At 34.9% G+C, this 23,822-nt stretch overlaps 1 protein-coding gene across 3 annotated transcripts; it reads right to left on the bottom strand.

Moving 5' to 3' along the window:
* Window positions 1–479: 479 nt before the first annotated feature.
* LOC111369546 lies at window positions 480–4,217 on the bottom strand. 3 transcript variants are annotated; one of them, XM_022991111.1, is made up of 3 exons: window positions 4,079–4,217; window positions 2,957–3,389; window positions 480–854 (listed from the first exon to the last, which is right to left on the bottom strand). In XM_022991111.1, exon 2 carries the CDS (start codon window positions 3,251–3,253, stop codon window positions 2,981–2,983), a length of 273 nt encoding a protein of 90 aa, XP_022846879.1. In that variant the 5' UTR covers window positions 3,254–3,389; window positions 4,079–4,217; the 3' UTR covers window positions 480–854; window positions 2,957–2,980. The 3 variants fall into 3 exon arrangements, with proteins under 3 accessions (XP_022846879.1, XP_022846881.1, XP_022846880.1); XM_022991113.1 differs by having other exon boundaries at window positions 2,957–3,264; window positions 4,078–4,208; XM_022991112.1 differs by lacking the exon at window positions 4,079–4,217 and adding an exon at window positions 3,815–4,067.
* Window positions 4,218–23,822: the final 19,605 nt, after the last annotated feature.

Raw genomic sequence — 23,822 nt, forward strand, 5'->3', positions numbered from 1 at the left:
TCAATGGTTCTAAAGACGTTCACTATGCTGATCTGATTAGCACCTGTGCAAACAATAGGGGGGAAAATGTGGACAATTTGCGTGTACAGTGCAGTTCGGAACTAGATAGCAAACATGACCGTAAACCTCAACTGACAGAGCCATCAAGGCTTTAATTCCCATGCACAACTCGAATGCATAAAAGGAATATACCAAAGAGGCACATGCAAATAATTCAGATTTTCAAAGATTTTAGTTCATCAACCCTCAACAAATTCGTAACAGAGCAAATATAAATTACACCAAGCAAATAAGCCCCTGTTTGGTGGCCTCAAAATTTAAAAAACTTAGTTTTGAATAGTATTTTTTGGAGAATGTGTGGTTAAAAAGTAGGAAAAAATTATAAGCTTAAGTGCAGAATATTTTATTTTATGAATGTGTGGTTGAACATAAGAATGAGAAATAAATTAAATCAAATTAAAGGTTTTCAAACGGGGGCATACCAGAAACAAAGTCACTACATTATATGCAAATAGAGAATTGCTTACTATGAGAATCAACTTTTCCATTCCAATGAGTCATCTTCCATTGCAGCACATAACGAACAACTAACAGTAACTATTAAAGCTGAATAGTGTCTAGCATCTATGTACTGCTACTTAACAAAGAACAAATTACCACCGCCACTAACCACCACCACCACACATCTTGCCTGCTGACCTTTGATTCTGCAAGCCAGTTGAATGTCTTCGGGCATAAGTTTCACGCACTTGACATGAATGACACACAGGTTGGTGTCCTCAAAAGGACCCACAAGGTATGACAGCAGCCTCCTGAAGTGCTGAAACAGCATGGCTTTGGAAAAGCAGATCATTCTGCACCACAGACACAAGCAATCAAATGGCATAAATCAGAAATCCCAAACGGAAAACCATAATGTATACTATTTCAAAAGCAATCAAATGGCATGAGCAATGTTCTGTATCACTGATTTTTTTAAGTCCCGAGCAAGCCTCTGAAATGGCGACTTCCTGATCAAGAAAATGAAGTACAACCTTGAACCAAGATTGCAGCCTCCTCACCCCCATGTAATCTCCCAAAACCTGGAATTTTCTGTGTTTTTGCTCTCGATAATATGTAATTTGCCAACCATAATAATGTTTTGAAGTTGGGTACTTTATAGTTCGAGACTTGTTCCAATAAAAAAACACGGAAAATTCAAGGTTCTGGGAGATTTCAAGGAAGGAGAGTTCAAGCTTGGTTCAGTATTTTTATTCTATTCTTTCTATCGAACACGGTGATGTAATTGCTTTAAGAGTAATGTTTTCGTTTTACACCTTGTGTTTTGTTACGATGATTTATGGCTAAATTAGTAGTTAGGACAAACAGTGTAGCTTTCAGCTAAACCTTTGATTTTAACTCTTAAATACATGGTTTTTATTTGTTAAAGTGTATCGTTTTTAAAATTTTGCTTAATACTTGTAATTCTATGATCAACTGTTTGATTTGAAAATGGTAACGGGTCCAAAGGTCAGCTGTTTGTTTGACCAAATATTAAAAATCAGTAATTTATATAGGAAATGGGGATAATACTCTTAAAATTATTGAAATTTTTCTATGAACTTTTTGGTAAATTGAAGCATTTATTTAGATTAAAATTCACATAGAGATATAGTGAATTCTTGTAGTTAGGAAGAATTGGATTTACTCAAGAAAGGTTTTCAATTATTTTACAAAAGTTCAATTGGATACACAATATGAATATGCCATGTACGATAAATCAACAAGGAATTAAGGTGAAATCGTAAGTCCTAGCCTTTTTTTTCCATCGTGTAATCCCAAAAATCAATGTGTCAACTAGTTAACCAATTATACCTTAATTTTTTAGAGTAGAAATTAGATCAGAAAACAACCATTACCTATTAGTTTTCCGTTTTGATTCAAATAAATTCTTAATTAAATTAGGTCAGTAATAAGGTCTTTGTAAGGATGATATTCCAGACAACCAGATCATTAGGTTTATTTTACTAATAGTTTGGCATAGCTAATAACCTACCTTGTTTACAGTTACAAGGGATTTGCAGAGTAGTTAAATGTTGGATTTTGTGCGCAATAATAAAGAGATAAAATAGAGAAATCAACACAAGAATTTACGTGGTTCAACAATGTGCCCACGTCCACGAAAGAGAAGCGGAGATAATTTTATTCAGTAGTGAAAAATAGGATTATAACATATTATTTATACTAACCCTAGCCTAAACCCATATAAGACTTTAAAGCCCGTACAAAATAATACCCATGTACCGTACCCCCCGCTCCATTTCGTTCGGTACACTACGTTTCCCTCACTCTACTCCACTTCGCTCCGACATTTGCCTATTTGATCCAGAGAACCTGTGTTCCACTCTATATGAGCTACATACACAACAATCTTCACCTTGGCGAATATTCACCCCTTAGGAGAAAACTTTAGAAAAAAATAACCTGGGAAACCACATCGTTTAGTACTAATGGGTTGGGACACATCCTCTCTAACACCTAGAGATGTTAATCAAGTTCAAGCAATGCTTGAACCTATCCATTGTGATTGGTTTTGTCATCATGTCTGCTACATTCTCTGAGGTATGCACATTCCCTAATTACAGTTCTCCTGAAGTAATCAACTCTCTTATCTTGTGAAATCTTACATCAATGTGCTTAGTTCTTGCATAATAAATCTGATTCTTCACTAAAAAGATGGCCACATACACAACATTTAAGAAGGTGGTGGTCTAAGCTATTGACATTATTATACTATAACCTTGTGTTACTCTTGAACTTTGCATCAACACGACAGGAAGACAATTATCATTTGGACACCAACCTAAAAATAGACTCTTGCACCAAGGACATCAAAGGACTTTAACAACTTGGGAAAACAAACATCTTCATTCACAAAATTTATCCAAGGAGAAAAGGCGTAATACAGGGACCTTACATTTAACTTGCATTGTACATTGATCTATTGAATGTGTTTCGGGATTTCGCCTTTCTTCAAGACGGAGAGAGAATACTCAGCAACATTAATAAGATCTTCAATGTTGTGAAGTGATCGCTCCTCGGAACCCAGCAAGAAAATGGCTCGAACTTTCGCTTTCTTGGCTAGACTGGTTGCCAAGTTGAGTGGTATATCAGGTGAATTCAGACTCCTCAGTGTTTGGCGATACAGTGAGAGGACCCAGCCTCTGTTTCTTGACAAATCCTCCGCCGTTGCCCATAACAAACCTTTTGCCATTTCTCCCTTACCTTGTCAAGCCAGAAGTATTGTACGGAATTATCTTCTTAAACCCTTTGCACAAGTATTGTTGTTTATAAAAGTTGAGTCTTGGTCCAATTGGGGATGGCATTTCACTTCTACATTTCCATGGGAGCTGTGCAATTACAAAATACGAGTTTGATAGAATACACTATACAGAATAATAATACAACAAAGAACAAATCCAACTTAAATAGTGTCTTCGAATTCATAATATCAATAGACAGGTAATGAACCAAAGCAGAAGCGGCCAGTAGTGCAGAATTCTATTAAAGCGATGTCATTTGGAAATTTCATAGAACACTTTATCCGCATTCTTGCTTCTTAATTGTTAGTATTTTTAAGGAGCTTCAAAATCCGGAATATTGAAGAATTGATAGTACTTTTCTAGTATTAGTTTTTCAATTCAACAAAACCCAGTATTAATGTTGTACCAAACCAATAGATGTAAGAATTTATACATATTGTTTGAACTTTGAACAAAAAAAACTGTATAAACATATCAGTAATAAGAACCTGAGTATTGAGGAGAAATTTTACCTGTTTTGCTAATCAGAAGATGATTTTATACAGTAAATAATACTTCTCTTTGAAGTAAAAATGCTATTCAAATTTGTCCACATCATATATGTACGGTTGACTCTGAGAGAGCCTAAACGCATTTTAACCCTCAGATTTTCGTGGCATTTTCCACGATTCGAATTCAATATCTCTAAGTTAAACCTCTCTCACTCCGCCAAGAAACAATACAGGTATAAAAAGTTAAAATATCACAAGAATATAAAATTCTTAAAAACACTTAACTGCGAGGAACAGGGCTGATTGCTGCCGTAGACTGCGATGGAGAGAGACTGTGAGTCGGAGAGCGAGATGGTCGTAGGCTAGGGTTCAAACGCGAGCTACAGACTTGTACCGGGTTCTTTTTGCGAGTTAATTGTTCCAATTTCACAAAATGTCCATTTTTAGCTAGTAATTTGCAAAAATGTTCATCATTACAAAAAGTCTAATTTAAAAGAATTTAAACCAAAATACATTTATTAACAATTTGTAATTCCACACTAAGACAAAAAATGAACTTTTTTAAAATATTATTATTGGCCAATAAATTTTGACACATAACTTGCCATATTTATTTCAAAAAGTATACATGTCAAATCACAATAAATGTTATGTTTTTCATTGATTCAGAAATATCGAGAACGACATTTTTAAATATAAAGAAATGTCTTAATCAAAATGAAATGTCATTATAGATAAATGAAACGGTGTTTAAATGTCGATAATGACATGTGAAATGTCGAAAAACATTATTTTAATATAGCTTCTTATGGAAGCCACTTCTCAAAATTTGTGACAAATTGATAAAAAAATCAAATGTCGAGAACGACATTTAAAATGTCGAGAATACCATTTCAAAATGTAGCTTTTCATTAAGGACATAATAGACAACTTAGCACTAAATTCAAATGAGTGGACAATTTTCAACTCATACCCTTAAAATTGGACATTTTTAAAAATGCCTATTGTTCCAATGGTCATTGAACTATGGTCTATATCTTTGATTGGTCACTGGAGTTTAAAATATTAAATTTTTGTCACTGAACTTAGATTAATATTTTCGATTGCTCACTGAATTTAGGTCAATGTTTTAGATTGCTCACTGAAATTTAAAATATCGAGTTTTGGCCACTGAACTTTAAAATATGTCGTACGTTACTCACCAAAATCACTGTTGAAGTTTGAAAAATATCGAGTTTATAGTGAGTAAAGTACAGTATTTTTCAAAATTCAGTGAGTAATGTACAATATTTTTCAAAGTTCAGTGAGTAATGTACAATATTTTTCAAAATTCAATGGTCAAAATTCGACATTTTGAATTTCAATAAGCAATCGAAAATATAGACCTAAATTCAGTGATCAAAACTCAATATTTCAAATTTCAGTGACCAATCAAAGACATGGACATAAGTTCAGTGACCATTGAAACAATTAACTCGATTTTTGCTCTGTATGAATGTACGTGTCTCAATATCTAAAACACATTTTTATCCAAAATCAATTTTCAATAACATATTATTTTAATAAAATAATTTGAATATAAATTTATATTTTTCCTCAATTTTCATTACACATTCTTAAATAAATAAATAAAATAATTCACTTTTACAAAATACTCCATCCGTCTCAATTATATAAGCTTGTTTCGTTTTTCACACGAATTTAAGAAATCTTCTTTAGTATCATTGGAAAATTAATTTTTGCAAATTTTTTTCCTAATTTAACCCCATTTAATTTTCAGTATGTAGTGGAATAGCAAAAAATTTGAGTGATTTAATTTGAAGAAGAAGAAAAAATGAGAGTTGTTTCATGTTCACAAAAAGTTAGAAATGTGTGTATTTGGATGATTTCAAGAAGTTGACATATTAAGTGGGGAAAATTGAATAAGGTTATATTGATAAATGAACAAAACAAAATATTATAAATTATAAGAAACGGACCTATATATTTGGAACAAGAAAAAAAGAAAACTCAGCATATATAATTGGGGCGAAGGAAGTATATTCTCAAAAAAATATCTATTAAACAAGAACTAAACATCCGTATACCCTTAACACGTTCAAGTCGATTTTGATTGCTCAACAAAGACTCATTTACACCTAAAGTAACCGACCCAAATATATCTCTCTCTCGTGAATGAGAAAGTTTTAAGGCTAAAGTGAATACAATTTGTATATCGGCTCCGCACAAAGTAAAATCGAATAGTGAGAATTCAATATTTGTGTTTCCTTGTACGTTTCTTTATTTGAATCCTGGTGATCATTAAAAAGTAAGTTGTATTTTCTCTACAAAAATGAGTTGTTCCAATGAGATTAAAGTGTAGTTTTGTCCTTAACTGAGTCGGTTTGATTTAATTTTGATTGGACCAATGAGATTCCATTTTTATATTTATTTGACATTTTCTGGTATCCATTATTTAAGGATCTAACTATCAATGTTTGGCAGTTTAAGTATCAATAACTCGCGGTAAAGAACTCGTCGAAGATATACGATAAAGTAGCCTACTATGATGACCTTGTTTAAGCTACCTGACTTTATATTACAGAGAACACAAATAAGACCTTGAAACAATTATAAGAAGCAGATTGGTTATAATCAGCGAGTCAACTGTAAACCAATTAACCAACCTGCAAAAGGCACTGTGCACCATAACCCGAGCTTCAGTCTCACCGAGAAGAAAATATCCACAAAGACAACGAATTTTGCACAAGAATTCGGAGACAGTAATAAGGGAAGCAAATTCAATTATTGCTAAAGCTTCCTTGTATCGCCTTTAGATAACCAACTTCTCCCATAAATCTTCTGTCCACTCAAGTAATGATCTCGGAACCTTGAATCACCCCCATCAAACCAGCATCATAACTCCACAATATCTGGTCTCATTTTACGAGTTGTCATGAAAATTAAAACAGTTTGCAGCTTTAAGGTGATTCGCTAGTTGTTTGATGTAAGGTTGCACAGTTTTGGAGAAGGAAGCAACGGAATTGGGAAGTTCTGGTATACAAACAAGTACATATTGATCGCCACTTTCTCATAAGTGAAGTAACGCAAGCACAGCACGGCAGAAAATGAATCTGGAAAGATTCCATCAAAGAATATGCTTATCAATTAGCTTAAGCTACATTATATGAATACCTGCAATACGAAGCGTTTATAGGGCTGCTATGGACTATACATTATCTATTCATCATCATTTCATTCAAAACTCATATAACCACATCACTAGATTCTTTATAAATTACATAAAAGTAAATCTATAACACATGAAGTGCAACCTTCTGCTCATTGTGCTTGATTTTTAAACTGAAAATATTAAAAGTTGCCAGGGGCATTCTTAGAATTCAGACACGAGTATATGATAACATTAATATGTAGCCAATTAAAGGATCAAATCTAATAGATCCAAAATCAAGAAGTTCTGTTGACATTGTCAGTATTTTTTTTACTTTAAAGAGAAAGAAGCCGTGATATGATCCAGGAGTTGAGCCCGACGAAAGCGAGTGCGAGACGAGACCCGTTGATAGTCGATGACGGACCAATGACGCAATCAAAGGCAAAGCAAGTGAAACAAGCGATGTGATTGCTTGTTCAAGAAACCATTAATGGAACCATGTTCGGGACTCAAAATTGAGCAACTTTCATGTTCGGGTCGAAGGTCGAATCAACTTGGATCAATTTGTTATCAAGCGACAAAGTCAGAGGCTGAAAACAAGCATGTGCGACCACACAGGCAAAAACACCATGCGACCGCATGGAGGCATACCGAAACTCAAGATGAGATTTTTTGTTGAACCATGCGACCACATAGAAATACACTATGAGGTCGCATAGACCATTTTTTTTTTTTGCGAATTTCCTATTTTTGATATTTTTCCATATTTTGTTAAATTCTGATTCTTTTTCATTCCTAATTATTCTAGGTCGACTTTTGTACGATTTTTACCTAGTTTTTAGGTTTAGTATAAATAGGAGTTTTCATTCAATTATTAAAAACCTTTGACACTTTGATATTGAATTAAAAGTGAGGCGTATTGTCTTCTCTTCATCGTTTTTCATTGAACAACTTCGAACTTATCAAGTGTTAACTTATGGCGTTCAAACAATCGGATTTAATTCTTGGATTGCGTGATCAAGGGGTCTTTCAAGCGTCGTTCTTGTTGAGTTTTTTGGTTCAACTTTCTTTTGGGTTAATCCTAAACTCTTGGATTAATTTGGCTTTCTTGAATTTGTCAATCTTGTTGTGGGTTTCATAGTTAACGTTGCTATGGGGTTCGCATCAGTTGGTATCAGAGTTTTGGCTCTAAATTAATTGAAAGTTATATCTTTTCTTTATTTGTTTGAGTCGTTAATTTTGTTTTCTTAGTTCTTCTTCGTTCTTGTTTTTCTTTTCGTCGTTTCATTGAGTTATTGATAGTTTAGTCATCTTCTTTCATCAAGGAGTTAAAAAAAAGAGTTACTGTACATTCAAGGTACTGTTCATCTCGAAGTACTGTTCACAAACAAACAAAAATAAAAAAATAAATTTGATATTATTATTGTTTGATTTTATTTTTTTTCTACCAACAACGATTCCTACATTGTGTTTGATTTTGAGATATTCAATTGGGTTCAATTCATTCAATCTTCTATTGAGTCTATTCACATAGTCTTGTCAAAACATTCATTTATTCCACTTATTCAAGTCCTTTGAGTCTCGTGGTCTTCGATTAATATTCGTTTTGTTTGAATTCCCGGTAAAACAATTGATTTAGTTCACTTGGTTCTTTGAAATGCTTGGAGGGAGACTTTGAGTGATAAAAGGCCGAGTGGTGAGTTTAATAGAGGGAAAAAGTCATAGTGGGTGTTTTTCGAGTGAAATCTTTGTGAGGTATAAAAAAAATTGTGCGATATGATGTTGGAAAGAGAAGGTTATAATTAAAGCCGAAACGGTAATGACAACAATGCATCGGAGGACATGATAAGGAGGTTTGAAAGGGTACTTGGCGATGTCGGGAGAAGGTGGATAGGAAAGGGGAATGGATGGTGCAAATAGGTACTACAATTGCTAATCTTAGCCGGGGACAAGTGGAGATGTCTAATGCTAGGAGGCCGGTAGGTGTGAACCTAGGAGAGGAAGGCGGGATGAGTATCGTAGTGATGAGGATAATTTTGATGAAAATGACATTGATATGGGTCGAGCGAGGCATAGGGACAATAAGATGGAAAGACGGGGTAGAAATAACTTGGGAGATGAAGTAGATGGAAATTTAAGGAGTATTAAAATGACCATTCCTCAATTTAAGGGGAAAAGCAATCCGGAAGCATATTTAGAGTGGGAAAGGAAGGTTGAGATGATTTTTGAGTGCTATAATTATTCGGAGGAGAAAAAGGTAAAATTGGCGATGCTTGAATTTGTGGATTACGCGATATTTTGGTGGGATCAAGTACTAACATCACGGCGTAGGGGTCGGGAAAGACCAATTAGCACTTGGGATGAATTGAAGGTATTGATGAGGAGGAGGTTTGTTCCGAGTAAATATTATAGGGAAATCCAGAAAAAATTGTAAGGTTTGTACCAAGGATCGAAAAGCGTAGAGGATTATCATAAGGAGATGGAAATTCTTATGATTCGGGCTAATGTGGAGGAAGATCGGGAAGCTACCATGACACGGTTCTTGAATGGGTTAAATCGGGATATTGCAAACATTGTAGAGTTGCAACATTATGTGGAAATCGAGGACATGTTACATGTGGCAATGAAGGTCGAGAGGCAATTGAAGAGGAAGGGGACGTCTAGGCAACCGTTAGGCACTTCGACTCCTAATCCAACATGGAAATCGAAGTGGGATGACAACAACAAAAACGGGGCTACACTTAGAGGTAAAAATGATTGGCAAAAGGGCAAGGATGAAAACGCTAGCAAACCAATATCAAAATCGGAGGCACAACCGTCTTGCAATCGGGACATCAAATGTTTTAGGTGTTTGGGAACGGGGCATATTGCTTCTCAATACCCAAACAAATGGGCAATGGTGTTGCGGGATAATGGAGAGATTGTGAGCGATAGTGATGGCGAGTTTGATGACAGCCGGCGTTGGAGGATGTTAGTGAAGAAGAAAAAGTTGAAGGACCGGTTGGGGATCTACTAGTCACAAGGCGAGCTCTCACTACTCACGTCAAAGCGGATGACTTGGAGTTGCAACGGGAGAACATTTTCCACACTCGATGCCACGTCAACAATTAGGTTTAACATTGTTGAGACACCCAAGACCTTATAAATTGCAATGGTTGAATGAGAGTGGCAAGGTGAAGGTGAATCGAAGGGTGTTACTTAATTTGTCAATTGGGAGTTATCAGGACGAGTTAATGTGTGATGTGGTGCCAATGCAAGCATGACATATTTTATTGGGCCGACCATGGCAATACAATAGGAAGGCTATGCATGATGGGAACAAAAATCGATATAGTTTCATTAAGGATGGAAGGATCATTACTCTTGTGCCATTATCACCGGCGCAAGTCTATGAGAACCAATTAAAATTGAGAAGTGAGGAAGAGAACAGAGTCAAGGAGTTAGAAAAAAAGAGAGAAAGTGGTGAGTTAGAGAAGAAGAGAGAAAATATTGAGATAGCCACTAGAGAGAAAAAGAGAGAGCAAGCACAAGAAAGAAAAGAAGGGGAGTGTTCCGAAAGGAAAGAGAAAATACGAGCGAATTTCTTTATAAAAGAGAGTGATTTGAGGAGGCGGTAGTTAAGAGAAAAGAGATAATCTTGTTCGTTTATAAGGAATCACTCCTCAATTTTGAGGAAACTAACCCACCCCTCCCTAGTTTGGCTAAGTCTTTATTGCAAGAATTCGAGGATGTATTTCTGGAGGATGCACCAAGTGGATTGCCGCCTATTCGAGGCGTTGAACATCAAATTGACTTCATACCCGGAGCTATCATTCCAAATCGACCGGCTTATCGAAATAATCCCGAGAAGACTAAGAAACTTCAAAGACAAGTGGAGGAGTTAATGAACAAAGGATACGTGATGGAAAGCATGAGTCCTTGTGCGGTACCCATTTTGCTTGTGCCAAAAAATGATGGAACATGGCGAATGTGCGTGGATTGTAGGGCTATCAACAACATAATGGTAAAGTATCGTCACCCTATACCTAGGTTAGATGACATGCTTGATGAATTACATGGTGCTTGCATATTTTCTAAAATTGATTTAAAAAGCGGGAATCATCAAATTCGTATGCGGGAGGGTGATGAATGGAAAACGGCTTTTAAAACTAAATATGGTTTATATGAATGGTTGGTTATGTCGTTTGGACTCATAAATGCACCTAGCACTTTTATGCGTTTAATGAATCATGTTTTACGTGCTTTTATAGAAAAAATTTGTTGTGGTTTATTTTGACGACATCTGAATCTATAGCAAAGACCTAGGAGAGCATTTGGAATATTTAAAGTGTATGTTAATTGTTTTAAGGAAATAACAACTCTATGCTAATATTAAGAAATGTACGTTTTGTATGAATAGAGTTATTTTTCTTAGTTTTGTGGTTAGTGCTAATGGGGTAGAAGTAGACGATGAAAAGATAAAAACTATTAGAGATTGGCCGACACCTAAAAGCGTAAAGGAAGTTAGGAGTTTTCATGGTCTGACTAGTTTTTATAGGCGTTTTGTGAAGGATTTTAGCACTATCACCACACCACTCACGGAAGTAGTTAAAAAAGTGTAGGTTTTCATTGGGGTGATGAACAGGAACTTGCATTTAATACTATTAAAGGTAGATTGCAGCATCTATTTTGGCATTACCTAACTTTGATTAAACATTCGAGATTGAGTGTGATGCATCAGGAATAGAGATTGGAGCAGTTTTAATGCAAGATCGGAGGCCTATTACATACTTTAGCGAGAAGTTGAGTGGAGCTACTTTAAATTATCCTACATATGACAAGGAATATTATGCACTTGTTCGAGTTTTGGAGACTTGACAACATTACCTATGGCCGAAGGAGTTTGTAATACACACCGATCATGAGTCACTAAAGCACTTGCGGGGACAAGGTAAATTGAACAAGAGGCATGCACGGTGGATGGAATTCATTGAGACCTTTCCATACGTCATATGGTATAAACAAGGTAAAGAAAATGTGGTGGCGGATGCGTTGTCGCGAAGGTACGTATTGCTAACTACTCTTGATTCTAAGCTACTTGGGTTTGAACATATTAAGGAATTGTATGAAAAAATGTTAAATTTTCAGATATTTATTTGTCATGCATAAAAGGGGCGGTTGATAGGTTCTTTAGGTATGAGGGGTAATTATTTCGAGAAAATAGGTTATGTGTTCCTAATTGTTCTATTCGGGAGTTGTTAGTAAGGGAGACACATATTGGTGGATTGATGGGACACTTTGGGGTTCAAAAGACTTTAGATGTATTGAAGGAGCATTTTTATTGGCTTAAGATGAAAAGTGATGTTGAGCGAATTTGTAGTTGATGCATAGGTTGTAAAAAGGTTAAATCTAAGGTTTTACCACAAGGTTTGTACACACCTTTACCTACACCTAGTGAGCCTTGGGTTGGTATCTCGATGGACTTTGTTTTGGATTTACCTAGGACTAAGCGAGGTCGAGATTCTATTTTTGTGGTTGTAGATAAGTTTAGCAAAATGACACATTTTATACCATGTCACAAAATTGACGATGCCACGAACATTGCTGACTTATTCTTTAAAGAGATTGTTCGTTTACATTGGGTTCCTAGAAGCATATTGTCGGATCGAAATGTCAAATTTTTGAGTCACTTTTGGAGAGTTTTGTGGGGTAAGTTAGGCGCTAAGTTACTATTTTCCACAACTTCTCACCCACAAACGGATGGGCAAACCGAGGTAGTGAATAAGACTATGACACAATTGTTAAGCACAGTAATCAATAAAATTTGAAGAGTTGGGAGGAGTGTCTACCATTTGTTAAATTTGCATACAATCGAGATGTTCACTCTACAACGTCATATTCTCTATTTGAAATTGTATATGGTTTTAATCCACTAACTCCTTTGGATTTAATTCCTTTACCTGTGAATGAACGTGGTAGTTTAGATGGCAAAAAGAAGGCGGAATTGGTTAAGTCACTCCATGAAAAGGTAAAAACGCAAATTGAAAACAAAAGTAACTTGGTTGCGTCACAGGCGAACAAAGGTAGGAAGCGCGTGACATTCGAGCCAGGAGATTGGGTTTGGGTGCACTTTAGGAAGGAGTGGTTTCTAGAGCAAAGGATGTCCAAGTTGCAACCGAGGGGCGATAGTCCATTTCAAGTCGGAGGCTGAAAACATGCACAGGAAAAAACATCATGCGACCGCATGGAGGCATACCGAAACTCAAGATGAGATTTTTGGTTGAACCATGCGACCGCATGGAAATACACTATGCTGTCGCATAGACCATTTTTTTGGCGAATTTTCTATTTTTGGTATTTTTCCATAGTTTGTTAGATTCTGATTCTTTTCCATTCCTAATTATTCTAGGTCGACTTTTGCACAATTTTTACCTAGTTTTTAGGTTTAGTATAAATAAGAGTTTTCATTCAATTGTTAAAAATCTTTGACATTTTGATATTGAATTAAAAGTGAGGCGTATTGTCTTCTCTTTATTGTTCTTCATTGAACAACTTCAAACTTATCAAGTGTTAACTTGTGGCGTTCAAACAACCAGATTTAATTCTTGGATTGCGTGATCAAGGGGTCTTTCAAGCGTCGTTCTTGTTGGATTTTTTTGTTCGACTTTTTTTGGGTTAATCCTAAACTCTTGGATTAATTTGGCTTTCTTGGGTTCGTCAATCTCTTTTGGATTTCGTAGTCAACGTTGCTACGGGGTTCGCATCAAGTCGTGTTCAAATTTAGCTCCTGTTTGACAATCATTCAAATGTGTTTTGAAGTAGTGATTTTTTTGGAGAATGTATGATTAAAAAGTATGAAAAAGATTTGGATTTACATGTAGAGTATTTTATTGTAAGAATGTGTGGTTGAAAATGAGTATGTGGGGAAAAATTGTGTTTTAATGGTTGTCAAACAAGGGCTTAATGTAATTTTAGAACCTAGAAACTTAAATTACAGGCTCAATTAATGAAAAACTGAGTTATGCCTGAATTTTCAATTATGAGCTCAATCATGTCTCCCATATGATTACATGAAGGCGATTGGGACACGAAATAAGTTAACCAAGAATAAGCCGTCGAAGAAATGGGTCTGATAGAAGTTGGGCCCACACTAGATCCAAACTAGTTGACGTGCAGAGTATTGCCTCCCATTCGGTGAAGGCAGTTGAGAATATGCCCTGCACATCGTTGTACATATCTTGAAAGAAATCCATTAACAAATAAGACATCATGACATTGGACATACTACAGAAGAATGCTATCAGTTGCACGACCACAGTTGACTCACCGCATCACTATAGAAGTTGTAATCAACCAATTGGCAGAAAGCGTGTAAAGGAGCAACTAAGAACAAAGTGAATTGACTTCCATTTCGTGCCATATCGTTGCCACTTGTGTTCTTGAATGAAGGCCTCATCGGAAAAAGAAATAAAGCAGCAAGTTAGCCCCTTTCTGCTCCATGTTGAACCTGAGAGCAGTTTACATATCAGCAAAAAGCCAAGAAAACACTTTTCTCTCTTTAAGTGAAATGCCATATATCTAAACTGACTCAAAAGTAGAAACTTTTTGCTTTATAAACATTTGCAATAGCTTCATGGGAAATGTTAATGGATAACTTTACAATAAAAACTACCTAAAGATATAAACAGGGGAAAAAGAAGGCCCAACTAATGAGGCTACTTTTGATTGGGAAGACGAAAGAGGTTCTTAAAAGCTTAAAAATGGTAATGGGTAAATCTTAAAAGCTAGAACTTTTTTCTGGTTTAACAATGAGCACAGGGATTAGTGTAGTTGAGATAATAGCTTCTTAGATGTAACTAGAATGCAGTGATAAATAAAAATAATATATATTTTAATTAACATAACAAACATATACTTCTAGTACATGTTTTAGGCAACATACAATAGGAAGGAAGTACCACACTATTACCCAATTCCTTCGGTTCACTAAGCACTCACTACTTCAAAAGAAGACGAAACGGACAATCATATGCTAAATAGTTCTAGGAAATCCATCAAGACCCTATAACGCTATTTTAAAAGGAATTATCAGGAGGCTCCATATTGGACTCGGCACACACTTAGGACTTTTGGAATGATCTTTTCACACCCAAGGCATACGATTCAACCTTTTGTTCTCTTACAAATAAGTCCCTCTTTTCATTTTTCAAGTTGAAAAAGTCATTTAGTGCGAGACTTGATAAGTCCAGCCGCATTCCAGCTGGTTTTTTTAATCAATTTTTTCCTTTTGAAGTCATTGAAAATCAGCCACAATTTGTTACCAATTTCTTAATGAGCAAGTCTTTCCCCTGCAAAAGACAAATTGAAGGCAGCCACTCATTTTGACTCTTCAACAATGAACTATGTGGTAGGTTTTTTGGCTAGAATTTTATGACGGTTTGTAGCCAAAATTTTTCTATAAATATATGCTACCATAAAGAGAATTTTCATGTCCCATGAGAGGAAGGAAGTAGTGTGTAAAAGAGAAAAAATAAAGAGATTGGAGAGAGTTCTTGAGAGGTTTTTTTAGAGAGTGTAATACTCTATTGTAAATTCTATTCAAAATAAAAATAGAATTATTTTTCTTCTTTTATCTTCTCCTTTCGTGATCGGAGAATCACAGCAAGTGATATCAGAGCGAAGTTTATCAATTGGCCCTTGTAGTTTTTTTATACAACTTCGTTTTTGATAAAGCGTTTACAAGTCAAGATGTCAATGGAGGAATCTTCATCAGGAGCTATGATCAAGCTCACTATCACCAATTACACATTATGGAGGCCTCGGATGGAAGACCTCCTCAGTTGTAAGGATTTTTATAACCCCCTAGAAACCAAAAAGGTGTAAACCCCGATCCTACCAAGGAGACAGAGTGGAAGAAACTAAATAGGAAAACTATCGATCAAATTCGACAATGGATTGACCATAGTGTTTTTCACCATGTAGCACAAGAGACAGATGCGTATGCCCCCTGGAAGATTCTGGAGGACGTGTACTAGGCCAAGACCGCTTGAAACAAAGCCCTATTGATGAGGTGTTTGGTGAATATGAAGTTAAAGAGTGGAACTTCAGTTGTTGAGCACACCAGTGAATTTCAGAGCTTGGTAAACCAATTGTCATCTGTAGAGATGGCGCTTGAGGATGAAATACAAGCCTTTTACTACTTTTAAATTCTCTTCCTGATAGTTGGGAGGCATTAGTAGTATCTCTTAGCAACTCAGCCCTTGATGGCAAACTTACCATGTCTATGGTCAAGGATACCTTATTTAATGAAGAGGCCAAGAGAAAGGACGTTGACACGGACCAATTACATGCCCTTGTCACAGAGAACCGAGGAAGACAGCAAGGAAGCGTTCGAGGCAGGGGGAGAGGCAAAAGCAAAAGAAGGGATAGATTAATAGATGGAAGGAAGCCTATTTACAAGTGCTACTATTGTGGTATGGAGGGCTACTTGAAGAAGAAATGCAGAAAATTGCTACGAGAGCAAGGCCACAACAGTTCGCAGTCGAAAAATAAGGAGGAAGAGACACTAGTCACTATTTCTAGAGAGGTGGCTATCTACTCCATCCATGAAGAGATTTGTCTTCATGTCTCAAACCAAGATATTGAGTGGGTAATAGATACTGCAGCATCTTACCATACCACTCCACGCAGAGATTTCTTTACAACATACAAAGTTGGCGACTTTGGTGTAGTGAAGATGGGAAATACTAGCTCTTCTAAGATCGTAGGAATTGGTGATGTCCAGATACAAACGAACCTCGGGTGTAAAATAATCTTGAAGGATGTTCGACATGTACCGATCTTCGACAAAATCTACTTTCGGGGATAGCCCTTGACAAACAGGGCTAGGTCAATCACTTTAGTAATGGCACGTGAAAAATGATGAAAGGTTTCATGGTTGTCGCTCGAGGACATATATGTGGCACTTTATACAAGACTCATGTGAAAATGCATATGGATAGCCTCAGCATAGTAGAACGTGAAGCTTCTCAAAATTTGTGGCACCAGAGACTTGGTCACATAAGTGAGAAGAGTTTGTCTACGTTGACAAAGAATGAGCTAATCACAGTTGCTAAGGAAGTTGTGCTAGATCCTTGCAGTTACTATTTATTTGGTAAGCAACATAGAGTCTCTTTCAATTTCTCTTCGACAAGACGATTAGAGTTGCTCAATCTGGTACACTCTGATGTTTGTGGTCCCTTGGAGGTTGAATCACTAGGTGGTAATAAGTATTTTTTAACATTCATTAATGACGCTTCTCGAAAGGTGTAGGTATATTTCTTGAAGACAAAGGACCGGGTATTGGAATATTTCAAATCATTTCATGCCATGGTAGAGCGTGAAATAGGAAAGAAGTTGAACTGTCTTCGCACAGATAATGGAGGCGAGTACACTTCCAAAGAGTTTGATGCCTATTGCAGAAGATTCGACATGAGAAGACAATCCCACGCATCTCATAGCATAATGGAGTCATCGAGAGGATGAATCGGACGATCATGGAAAAGGTCTGAAGCATGATAAGTATGGCTAAGCTGCCAAAGCCATTTTGGGGAGAAACTGTTCGAACTGCCTACTACCTAATCAACAGATCACCATCAGTATAATTGAATTTTGAAATTCCTGAGAAAGTATGATCTGGTAAATATCCCTCATAGTCTCACCTAAGAATATTTGGTTGTTTAGCCTTTGCACATGTATCCAAGAAGCTAAGATAAAAGCTAGATGCAAGGACTGCTCCATGCATCTTTATAGGCTATGGAGATAAGGAATTTGGATTCAGATTATGGGACCCAAAGATAAAAAAGGTCATCAGAAGTAGGGACGTAGTATTCCATGAAAACCAGACATTGGAAGACATTGAAAAGCCCACTATATCTCCTAATTCTAATTTTGGTGCCCAGAATATTGCTCCAGATCTAGCATCAGCACAATTCACTATAGATAACGATGATATGCATGAGAAAATGTCGAAAGCAGAACAGGAGGATGAAGAAGAGGATATTGATCCAGGAGAGTCACAATCTTCTTCACCAGAAATTGTCGGACCATCACATCAACCAGATGATGATGCACCTTCTGAAATCAATGATCCATAGGTAAGAAGATCTAAACGAGGATGAATTCCATCAACGAGATATTCAAAATCGTAGTACATTTTGCTCACTGATGAAGGAGAGCCGGAGAACTTTCAGAAAGCACAAACTCATGTGGACAAAGACAAGTGTATACAAGTAATGCAGGATGAGATGGAGTCACTGCAGAAGAATTAAACATATAGTTGGTTGAGTTTCCGAAGGGAATGAAGGTATTAAGGAATAAGTGAGTTTTCAAGTTCAAGAAAGATGGCAATGGAAATATGGTAAAACATAAAGCTCGTTTGGTAGTCAAAGGATTTCTTCAGAAGAAGGGAATTGATTTTGACAAGATTTTTTCACCTGCTGTAAACACAACCTCAATTCGAGTTATCATTGGATAAGTAGCCAGTTTGAATCTAGAGGTTGAACAAATGGATGTCAAGACAGCATTTCTTCATGGTGATTTATATGAAGAAATTTATATGAAGCAACCAGAAGGTTTTGAAGTTTCAGACAAAGGGAACTTCGTTTACAAATTGAAAAAAAGCTTGTATGGCCTTAAACAAGCACCAAGGCAGTGGTACAAAAAGTTTGACTCGTTCATGGTGAACCAAGGCTACAAAAGAACCGCTGCAGATCAATGTGTTTACATTCAGAGGTTTTCAGATGGCAATTTCATTGCTCTTCTATTATATGTAGATGACATGTTGATCGTTGGACAAGATGTAACAAAAATCAGCCAACTCTCCAAATCCTTTGACACGAAGGACTTAGGCACAGCTCAATAGATTTTGGGAATGCCCATAACTTGAGATAGGAAGAATAAAAGGTTGTGGCTATCTCAAGAAAAGTATGTTGAACGAGTGATCAAGAGATTCAACATGCATAATGCCAAAACTGTCAGCATTTCATTGGCTAACCATTTCAAGTTGAGCAAAAATTCATGCCCCTCATCCAAGAAAGAGATAGATGAGATGTCATTGATACCTTATTCATCAGCAGTTGGAAGCCTGATGTATGCCATGGTATGTAGAAGGCCTGATATTGCCCCTGCAGTAGACATGGTGAGTCGTTCTCTCTAAACCTGGAAATGAACATTGGGAAGTAGTTAAGTGGATTCTCATGTACCTTAAAAGTACATCAAAGATATGTCTGTGCTATGGGGGAGCTGATCCAATCTTGAAAGGTTATACTGATTTAGATATGGCTCAAGATTTTGATAATAGAAAATCTACTTCAAGATTTCTTTACACTTTTGCAGGGGGAGCTGTTTCATGGCAGTCAAGACTATAAAAGTGTGTTGCTTTATCTACAACAGCAGCAAAATATATTGCAGCGACGGAAGCAAGTAAAGAAATGTTGTGGTTAAAGCTATTTCTCCAAGAATTAAGGATCAAGCAAAAGGATTATAAAATACATTATGACAGTCAAAGTGCTCTTGACTTAAGTAAGAATTCAATGTACCATTCTTAAACAAAGCACATCGACATCTGCTGTCATTGGATAAGATAAATGATGGATCAACAAGTGTTGAAACTAGTGAAGATTCACACAAATGAGAATCCAACAGATATGTTAACAAAGGTGGTTCCAAGAGAAAAGTTAGAGCTATGCAGAGACATAGCTAGGATGGTTGTCAAATAACAATTGATTTAAATACGACTGAAGGGGGAGAATTGATAAGTCCAGAGCATTCCAGCTGCAATTTCAGTTGGTTTTTTAATCAGTTTTTTCCTTTTGAAGTCATTGAAAATCAGCCACAATTTGTTACCAATTTCTTAATGAGCAAGTCTTTCCCATGCAAAAGACAAATTGAAGACAGCCACCTATTTTGACTCTTCAACGATGAACTATGTGGTAGGTTTTTTTTGCCAGAATTTTATGACGGTTTGTAGCAAAAAATTTTCTATAAACATATGCTACCATAAAGAGAATTTTCATATCACATGAGAGGAAGAAAGTAGTGTGTAAAAGAGAAAAAAATAGAGAGTTATTGAGAGGTTTTTTTTTTTTTTTTTAAAGAGTGTAATACTCTATTGTAAATTCTATTTAAGATGGAAATATAATTATTTTTCCTCTTTTATCTCCTCCTTTCATAATCGGAGAATCACAACAAGACTCGGGGGAGGGGGGTGGAATTCACCTAATGCCTTCTCTTTTTGAACCAAACCTGTACAACAACAATAACAAGCTAAGCCTTGCTACCTATAAACTTAGAGTTAATTACATGAATACTTTTGTGCTATTCTGTTAGTTCAAAGTATCTCTTTTGGTAATAAAATTATATCTTTTACAACCACCTCAAACCTCAAAACACAATAATTTTTGTTCCATTTTGCTCTTTCATAGTATTCTAATGTATTTTTAGTAGGTACTGTCGCTACTTGTTAACATCCCTCGTTTCTTAAAACTATTCTACTGTGACCATTCATCTCTTTCAACATCTTCATTTTTTTTCTAGAAAATTTAATTTTTAATGGCGAAATGCTCAGTTTCATAAGTATAACTGCCCCTAATAGCCGTTTTATAGAACTTCTCTCTTAAGCTTTACCTTACTAAGTATTATCTTTAGTTAGAATTTTTATGATATTCTCCATTTCATTCTACTTGCTCAGGTTACATCCTCTTCAAATATTCCTTCCTCATTAATAAGTAACCTGACCAGTGTTCAGTTCTGGATTTACGAAAAATGTTCAGAAGTATGTAGTGGTTCAACATTTAATATATATGTGAGGCACCCCCTTGGTGTTCACGAAACGAAACAATATTTACTAAGAAAATTGGAGAATATGTGACAGTAGATGCTCAATGAACGACAGTCAAATTAACACATAAAAAGCTAGTGCTGCATGTATGGTAGGGTTGGTGTGTGCATATACAGTACCCTCATGCATATACGGTATTCTTGTACATATATGATAGATATATGAATATACAATATGTCATGCTGTGCATATACGATAAGGACACATTGTGCATAAACGGCAATGTGTTGTATGTATGGTTTGATGATGTTGGACGAAGTGTGTTGGTAGAACTCTTTGGGTGAAAATTTTCAAAATTTGGTTAAGATTACGTATACGGTGAGGTTGGTGTGTACATATATGAGACACCCATATATATATATATATATATATATATATATATATATATATATATGTATGCTTGTGTATATGACATCATATATAGATGACCATATTGTATATACATATACCAACCTCACCATATATGTAACACTCACCTTTTATGTTTTCTTAATCAAATTTTAAAATTTTTAGATCGTGATTTGTTCGCAATGTGTGTATACACATATATATTGCTACGCATTACGCGTTTTTTATACTACAATTATACCGTAAGTGTACAATGTCAAGTTTTGTAATATAACAATTAATTTAGGATATCGAACCTATAGTGATTGAATATCAATTTTATACCAAGTACTATTGTAACGCCCCAAAATTTCATAAACTTCGGAACATTACGAAAACTCACTATTCTTTATTTTAAGTGCAGAATTATAAAAGTAAAATTCTTTATTAAACAAATAATTATAACATTTATAAATTTAAATTTAAATCATGAAAATCGTATCTAAACATAACATAAACTCCTTACTAATTCAAATAACACATTTTGAACAAAATTAAACTAATTGGTAAATTTAAAAACGGCAAACTTATTTCTTTTTCTTTTCCTTTGATCCACTTGGCAGCCCGCATCACCATTCCAATCGACTCAAACTAACCTGTAAAAATTTGTAAGAGTGAATATTCGAAAACACCAAGTAAAATACGTGCTGTTTTCATATATAAATATATAACAATAAAAATTACATTTCATACCACTCTGATCTTATGGAGTATATTGGTGATCAAGCGACACACCCATCTTAGGTTCTCTTATAATCCCATAGAATTTCATATCTCTTAAAAAAAGAATGTTTCCAAGCAATCTATACATATTTAATTGAATATAAAAGCATAAGGAAACGGAACACTTGCACATAGAGTATTTTACCTCGTTATTGAAATATATATAAAACTGAATGCACGTTCTAATATCTTTTTCTATGTCTTCTCTACTATTGCATACAACTGGTGGGTACTATTATGATTTTACAACTGTTTCTACCATGTGTAAGTACATATATTTTGGGGTGAAAAATCCTTGGACGTGATGGGTGTATTTATCGGGTCCATACAGTATAAGAAAATTTAGTTTCACTATAACTGAAAGAAATAAGTGTATCATTTATGTTTATCCTAATCAACTATCATAACCACTTTAAATTATCAACGTGTCTGCCAACCATATTATCATCAGCAATTAACTAACTAAATCCTAGATTGACCTTTATCAACCTATAAGAAATCAATTTATCTCTACCTAAAAAAACTCACACGTGGCCAACATCCCTATTAAAATCCAAAATCAAGGCAAATAAATCTTTAAAATAAGATAAAGACAATTTTCTCTATCCATCCATCAATCACAGTGAACTAGAATTTTTTCTCTCTCTCTCTCTCTCTCTCTACTAAGTTTTCAAATCGCAAGGGGAAAAATTGAATTGTTGGTAGATGGGAGGTAAATAACAATTAAGATAATTAAATATCTTTTTTTAATACCAAAGATAAACATTGATTATATGATAAAATATTTTTTTTCTTAACTATCTTAAAATAAATATTATTAAATAATAAAAATAATATTGTCACAGTGGATATCAAATGGAGAAACAAAATATGATTCTATCTTTTTCAAATCATAAAGATAAACGCGAATATTATAACCTTTTTCAAATCAAAGGTAACTATTATTATAAATGCAAACAAACAATTTAAATAATCACAATTTGCAAAAGTGCATATATGGGAAATCCTTATCCTAGTCCTATGACAACTTTTTATTTATTTATTTATTTATTTTTTGGGGTGGCTAGAAGGTTTTTCAAACTAATGTTAATTTAATTACTTATGGATTCAGACAAAATCTTGTAACTTCGAAAACGTGGACATAATTTATTTGAAATAATTATTTCTCGAGCCCAATGTTTATTATTTAATACAAGTATTGAGCTCCATATTTGTATACTAATTCTAATTCTATTGAAAAATAAATATTTAACCCAGTTAAAATCAGATTTACACATATATCGCTTTAGCCCACAAATATAAAAATATAGCTTCTTTTATTATCTAGATAATCATAATTTAGTATCAATGGTTTTAAACTAAATTTAAGATGAACGTTATGACGAATTCAACGATTTTAATGCAAGTTTGAAGAATTAATCAATATGAGAAAGCTCAGGGTTGTGATTTCACCAAACAATCGACTATGTTTTTCAATTATATAGTTATCCACGATCAAATTTTTCAAGTTTATAAGCAAGAACCAAATATATTTTTGAATGGTAATTTTTTGAAAATGTGTGGTTAATAAGTGAGAATTTTTTTTTAATTTATGTATAAAATTATTTTACTGAAAAATGTGTGATTAAAAATGATTTTTGAAAAAATGAATTCTAAAAAAAAAAAATGAGGCTCAAACAAAGCCTTAAAAGATTTATGAGCAAAAAAATATAAAAAATACAAAAATAAAATTCAACATGAAAAAAAATTAAATTTATATTTACATCTTTTTATTAGAGCTAGATTTAGATTTATATCTACTGAGATGTAAATGGGAATGAAAATGTGATTTTATTTTGATAAACATTATGAATTCGTTAACATGTTTTTAATGCAAGATTTTTTTTAGCTGTATCATTTACTGTAATTAA

Source organism: Olea europaea, chromosome 20 (genome assembly GCF_002742605.1).
Source record: "Olea europaea var. sylvestris chromosome 20, O_europaea_v1, whole genome shotgun sequence".
Lineage (NCBI taxonomy): Eukaryota > Viridiplantae > Streptophyta > Magnoliopsida > Lamiales > Oleaceae > Olea > Olea europaea.